The sequence below is a fragment of the Rhea americana genome, unplaced genomic scaffold (assembly GCF_003343005.1).
Source record: "Rhea americana isolate MKP2758 unplaced genomic scaffold, rheAme1 scaffold_107, whole genome shotgun sequence".
Classification (NCBI taxonomy): domain Eukaryota; kingdom Metazoa; phylum Chordata; class Aves; order Rheiformes; family Rheidae; genus Rhea; species Rhea americana.
In genome coordinates this window covers 312,381-319,495 of record NW_028185117.1, presented here as the reverse complement: position 1 = coordinate 319,495, position 7,115 = coordinate 312,381, and the positions used below count along the sequence as shown (strand labels likewise).

Below are 7,115 nucleotides of genomic sequence, written 5' to 3'. Positions count from 1 at the left end.
AACTTTGTCACAAACAGTGCCAAGTCTTGAACCAAACCATACCTGATGCACTTCCCTTAGCCCTCCTGACACAGACTCACAGGGTAGAAGGACCCTCTGGAGCTCAGGATCTGGCCTCCTGCTCAAAGAAGGATCTCCTAGAACAAGTTGCTCCAGGCTTTATTGATCAAGTTTTGAATATCTCCAAGAATGAAAAACCTGCAGCCTCTCTAGGGCCCTGGTCCAGCATCTGACCACCATCTGTGGCAAAATTTTTTTTTCCCCTATGTTTAGTCTGAATTTCCCTTGTTCCTACTTCCCCTCATCGCATCTCACATACCTCTGAGAAAAGCCTAGAGGAAGACAGACCAACAGTGCTAAGTAGAGGCAATTTCTCATCAAGAAATATTACACAGATTTCTAGTGCAGCTGACTGCCCAAGCAGATATTTAAATTGAAACTTAAGTCTAATGTTTCATGACTGATTAAACAACTTCTGCACCAAAGATATTCTACACTACCAGACATGCTGTGCAGAACAGTTTTGAGTTATTTTTGGTTAGCCCAAGTAGCAACATTTAGCAGTCTCCAATAATATCTGGGCTTCATCATATCAACATGATACATATATTGCTAGACATTACCCTGTCTCCTGCCAGACAATTTAAAAAAAAAAAGAGAGAAACAACTACATGCACATAACATGATATGGCAACAAGCGCCAGACTCATTGACTTGCTAAAAGCCAGTAAGAGGCCTGTGAAAGGGCCAGGAACTTGGCTCAAGCATGGACTTGAAGCTCAAAAGATGGGGGCTGGAAGAGGCAGAACTTGAGCAGGCAGAGTAGGCTGACACCAGAAGGCTGGCAGCCCAAGACGAGCCAAGGGGGTAGACGGGCAGCGAAGATGGTATGACACGTGAACCCAAAACAGCAGAAGAAAATGAAGCAGTGGGAGAATGAGTGGCGTTGTACACTCTGTCCAGAGAACAACAGTGCCAAGGAAAGCTTATTTTAGCCTAATAGGAGGACTATCAGGCATCCTAGTCCTCTGCTTAAGAAGAGAAACAGGAAAGTTTTAATGTTCTCAAGCTGGTGGTGTACTGGAAGTGAAAAGTTGAACAAGGTAGCTTTGGCAAGTACTGCAACCATAGGTCACTGCTGGGTACAGGAATATACAGTACAGGTGGTCAGGATCAAGCTTTCTGCTTCAGCAGTGCAGTCTAGGGACAAGATTGGTTCCTTTCCTTTTGCTGTGCTTGCTTCGTTTGGAAAAGGTCTGTTCTGACAATGCATAGTCCAAGTTTTCCCCAAAGGTAATCCTCTCCCCGCTAGATTGGCTCTGTTCTCTGATAGCAAGGAGGTTCTGCAAAGCAGACTCTGAAGAGCAGTTTCAAACCCAGACTGCCTGAGACTTCTTTGGAGACTGCAGGTTGCAGTGAGCATATGACATGCAGATGCCGGAGTTGAACTGGTTCCATGGAGACCTTGACATCTGCCCATCCAGACCTTTACGATGTACATTATCGATGACCTCAGAGGCTCCAAAAGATGAAGACAAAAATCMGAGACTTCTAGGACTGCCCTGCCTCTGTTTCTTCACTACCCTGTAGTCTCCCCTTGGACATCCCCATCCTCATCTCATGATTCACTTTTTCCTCTTCCAAATTGYAGTACATCTCATGCCTGAATAGCATCAGAGCAACATCCCTCCTTTGCTCTCGCCACCGGCAGCATGCAGCGCAGCCCTGATGGCATACAGCCAACTCTGCAGATACCTATGCAAGTGTACTCTCATTTCATAACCACCAGTTTTTCTGAACTGGAGATACAGCCTTATGCCCAAGCTACAAAACTTTAAAACAAGCTCTTGAATAAACAGATGTCTGGTTGCCTGCAGGACTTGTGCTCTGCCAGGGGCTGTCCTGCACCGCAGCCTGTCTCTATTTCCTTTCATGGACCAAACGGACAGCACAAATCCTTTCCCCCCCTCCAGCATTGCACAACTGCCTGCTCTCCACAGGCATCATGGGGCAGAACCAGGGGTAATGGATATGTTAGAAACCACTGAAGCACTGGGAGAAATGGAAACATGGGAGACAAGGAATCAAATACTTTTTCCAATTCTGATGCTGATTTTGCTTTAAAAGAATTTAGAAAAACAGCTTAAAGGAAGTCTTTCCAAATAGTTGCACAGAATTTATTTGTATATCCCACATACATCTTCAAACCCCATACTTCCCTATCCACCTTTCCTCCCTTTATCAGGAAGTTCTGAGAAACTCCAGTCTTGCAAAGATCATTACCAGAAGAGAACTCCCTCGTGCAGGGCAAGTGCCAGGTCTCCAATAGCATACAACTGCCCATATAAATCCTTCAGTTGTGCTGCATGAGCACAGAATCCAGCTCAGCAGTCCCCAATTTTCTGTTCCCTTCTTTATCAAACATGCTAGTCACCAGCCATGCAGAGGGCTTAGGAAAACTCTCATGTTTTTAAGCTGTACAGAAAAACCTCAGTATTCTGCTACCGTTCCAGTAATTGGCTTGAGAGCAGGGAAGAGATGGCCGTGTTTGACCACACAACAACTATCCTTTGCTCTCTGAAAGGATAGTTTGAGGGCAGGCAATGCCAAGCATGTATTATTGGTGTTAGAGTAGCAAACATTTCCAATAGCAGACAGCCGGTTCCTTCACTCCCATAGCCTTTTTGTTAGTAAGTCACAGACAGCAGGATTATCGTGTTTTACTGGAATAATCAACACAGACAGGGATTCTTGTGCCTTGGACATCCAGCTCCCTCATTAAACATTTCAGTGGCAGAGGGATACCCCGTTTAGGTATGGGACTTGTGCATGGCCTTCTCTGCACTTCTGCCTGGATGTCAGCTCCGGGCAATGCCGTCTGTTGCTCCAGCTCACTCACCAAAAACATTGCTCCCCCCAGGAGCAGTCCCTGGTCATGGAAGCATTCGTCCTACATGCTGCTGATGAAGGCAGAGAGCATCAGATCCCCTTTGCCCGTAGGGATGCATCTCTTCTTTATACCACTCTGACTTTTAAACAGAGTATGAGAGCTGACTCCAGTAACCTGCCAATTTGCTTTCAGCGGAGCATACAGAGGAATTCAGGTAACACCAACACATTCATCCTCCAGTATGACACTCCTGTAAGGTGGAGGAAGAGGAGGAGGAGGAGGAGGAGGAGGAGAATAGCCTTCATTCCTCAAGAACAAATGTTAACAAGACATCAGAAGCCACTTTCCATTAGGAGACCTTGAAGGCTGAGTCTGCTCCACTTAGAAAACTACCTCTCCCAGTTGGTGCCTGGCAGCTGTCAGTCTGCAGCGAGCAGAATGCTTCAAGTCCAAGATATTTTAGTTTGATGCAAAACTACTTGTCTTGGTGAGTCTATGAATGAACCACAGACCTCCTCCGGCAATCACTGTTCTCATTCAAACAAGCTTCATTCTCAAGGAGCCGAGGACAACCCACAGGGACAGGAGCATCTAAGAAATGTCTTATCACTGTTCAGGTGGGTCTGGAAAGGCAAACTATCAGTCTCCTATTTTATAATCCCTTGGCTGAGCTAAAGAATGCATTTTGATCACTGAAAGGTTATTTCACATTGAAAAAAAAATATTACTGCTAAGCTTCACTTTGACCTTTCAAAATGAACTATTTTGGAAATAGCTATGTTTACGTAGAACATAATTATGTTAAACATAATACAAGTTTTCTTTAAAAGAAAAAAAGCCTTGACAAAGAAAATAAGCAGGAAATCTCAAAAATAAGTGAAATACAGCAATAAAATAAAGCCAGGTTAATACTTACTGGTGCATTAGGAATAAAATTCATATTAAAATTTGAATGCAGCTAGAATTTTCTGGGTTTCCTTGTGAAATGAATATGGAGTGAACCGATAGCATCTCAAGTTGGATTTCTGATGAACCCAGAACAAACTCTTTAGCTTCCAGTTGGAAGGTTTACGCAAAATCAAAAAGATGAGCAGAATACACAGAAGCAGAATACTCCTCTCTCACCCTGTACCAAAATCCCTAAAGGTCACCACCCTCATTCACAATGTGAATGCTTCAAGGTCAGCTCCCACCTCTGCCAGACTGGATTTGATTCACTATACTAAACTTCTCTCCATCACTTTATGTCAAAAGCCTCAATGATCTTCGTGAAATGGTTGTTCAGACAGGGGAAGAAAAACTATGTCACATGTGCCCTGGAAAAGGGCCCTAGCCACTGTGTACACCACAAATAACCACCCTGTTCTATTTTGGAAATCTGCCCTTACCAGCTTTTGGCTTTTCAAGTTAAGCTCTTATAGTAGCTCTGACCTAAATTTGCCAGCAATTTTAGACTGATCCAAACTACATTTTTTGGCACCAACAAAGTATTTGCTGGAAGCATTTTGCCAAGCTCTGCGCAGAAGGAAACGTGCAACCTCTTTTCTTATGCTGCCTTATCCGCTGCTGTCTTTCTGTGATTAATTTAGCCCGACCCCTAACCACAGATATCATGCTGATCTCCAGAGACGCACAGAGGCAGACCATGGGCTGCACAGGCATTCAGCAGAGCAAGGGGGCTGTGTGCCCGTGGGGAGCTCTACTGAGCAGGGTCTCTCCAGGCTTCAAGTCATGCTTCACTTCCCATTCTAACATCAATTCAGACGCATCTTTACAATCACTCTTCCTAGGAATGGGACCTACTTGTGAGACAACTGAATAATCTGCTGAATTGCATCTGGTGGATGCAATTTGAAAATCCAGACTCCATCCCTGAAGCTACCAAAGTTGGCAGGGTGGCTGGGAATGGCAGCAGTCTAAGCACATCTAGCTAACCCTGGAGTCCTATAGCAAAAACACAGGGCCATGCAAGCAAGACAGATTCCACTCTCATCTTGCATCTCACAAGCATTGCAAGTGATCCCACTGCCCTAACGCTTCTTCTCCACTCTTCCAGCACATTCACCACACACCATTCTGCAACCATCTTACTCTAAGAATCTGTTCTGTAAAGCCAACAATAAAAATTTTGCTTAAAAAACAGTCTTTCTACAGTCTATTGCCCCAATCAACATCTCAGAGTCTCCTGTTCTGCAACAATCTTTAGAGGAATTAGCAGGGCTGATCACTACATAAGGACACTATAACCTGCTTGAGGGGGGGAGAAGCCATCCCAGTTTAAGGGAAATATTAAGTATTTGGCCACTAATTGCTACCAGTTTAGGATAGGGTTTTGCAACTTCTACATCCTCTTCTACTCTTTAGACTTTCACTTCCAGATGGGTTGGTCATAGATTAATGCCTTATTCTGTTAGTACATCAGTCCTAGAATATAGCAATAGGCCTCTGCTTTTCAGCTTCTGAAAAATGCTCTGCCTCCCTCCTCTGACAGGTTGAAATCTGGAGTGAGATTCTAGACAACCAGCTAAAATCTGCCTGGTTTCTTCAGTCTAACTTTCATTCCAAGATTGGGTGGGTGAAATGGTCTGGTGCCAGATTTGGTATGACTCCAAGCAGATCCTGCACAGATTAACACTTTGCTGGCTGCATAAAAAGTCCCACTGAAAATTAACATGAGCAGAAGCAGCTACTTTTACTGCTTTACCCCACTCACCTAATGCACCATGCTGTGAGCCTCAGTTGTCTTCCCTGCAGCACACCCTAAATGGGGCAGCACAAGCGGCACATCAGTGAGGAGGCAGTAAGAGGACCCTCACCTGGCCTCCCTTTCAACCTTGGGGTCCAGAAACCACCTTGATTTGTCACTGTATCTTGCTGTGGAAGAGTCCAGGGAATTCTTGAATGACAAATGTTTTGGGTGAAAAGACAGTCAGAAGGATTAGCAACATTCAGAAAGCAGCCCAGATCATACGCATAGTGTGAGTTAGTGCTGTTCTCCTCGCTCCCCACTCAAAGCCTAGAAACTGCCCTACAAATCCACATTACACCATCCAAGCTGCCAAGCAACAAGTCAGATGACTCCATTGCACTCACCCCTGGGTACCAGCAAGAGGTCAGCGAGGAGCTCTTCTGCCTGGAAGATGTGCTGTCCYGAGCGCCGAACACAATGTAGAGCATCTCAGCAGACTTGAGACTTTATCGCCCAAATTAGGAAAGCAAGGAGTCATAGGCAAGTCAGAACAAACGAGTCCAGCAAGTCTCAGTGACAAAGGCTTATCCAGTAGCATGATTCCTCCCCTAAAACAATAACAACAGTACGCTTCTTTCATCTTACCTTTCATCCAGGAATCCCAAAGCCTTTTCAGAGTATTAACTACACCCTGCAACACCCCAAATCAGAAGAGCTATGACAATTTTGCAAGGCCAAGTTTATTTCCTTCTTTAGTACAATTAAAAACAAATCAGAAGTTATGGGCAGGACCAATGCAGAAAATTTGCATACACTGAAGAGACCACGTTCAGTCCCAGGTCAGATGTGGAGCTGATACACGTCAACGCAGCTTCAGCCTCTAAACCACGTTGAACTTCACTAACTGCGCAGTTTGGCCAGACAAAAGCTTCTCCCTAACAGCATATTCAAGTTTATGATTCTGATTTAACTCTCTGAGAGACAGTTTTGATTGTGCCCACACAGACGCAGCTATTTCTGCCCAGGAAAAATTCTTCTAGGTCAAAAATTTGTGACACAAGTAATATTTATAGGTTGTCTAGATGAACATAACTATCTGTGCTAGTTAGAGCAAATTAACTGGTAAGTCAATTAACCCAAGCACAAACTTGAGCCTAAGGCAGCATTTCTCAGTCTTTTCTGGTTGGCAACTCTTTTTTCAAATTTAAGTTTCACAGTTCCCCTAAATTTACTCTAAGGTAGAGATACATACAAGGAGCTTTGTTGTGGAAGGCATGTAAGGAGTACAGAACATCAGAGATGTTTTAGTGCACTGAAGTTTCTAATACCTAGGAGAGTCTTCCCCTCCATCTTGAATTGTCCTCACTCGAGGCCTCTCTAGTCCAGGGCTTGCCAGTTGAGAAATACATTGCTCCAAGCACATCTTACATGGCTGGATCTCTTCCTCTCAGGCCATGTTCAGTCCATACCCACCTAACAGGAACACCGTCTTTCAGAGAAGGTCTGCTTCTTTTGAATGGAACACGTGCCAAAGAC

The 7,115-nt window shown here is 44.4% G+C and overlaps 1 protein-coding gene across 5 annotated transcripts in view; it reads right to left on the bottom strand.

The window, feature by feature from the left end:
* The window catches only part of LOC146601235 (transmembrane protease serine 11E-like), a 42,558-nt gene that overhangs the window by 9,830 nt on the left and 25,613 nt on the right, over nt 1-7,115 (bottom strand). For all 5 annotated transcript variants that reach the window (XM_085310073.1, XM_085310063.1, XM_085310082.1 and 2 more), the window contains one exon: nt 5,984-6,187. In XM_085310073.1, the coding sequence (XP_085166199.1) occupies nt 5,984-6,067 (84 nt within the window). In that variant the 5' untranslated portion in view covers nt 6,068-6,187. The remainder of the gene's footprint in view (nt 1-5,983; nt 6,188-7,115) is intronic.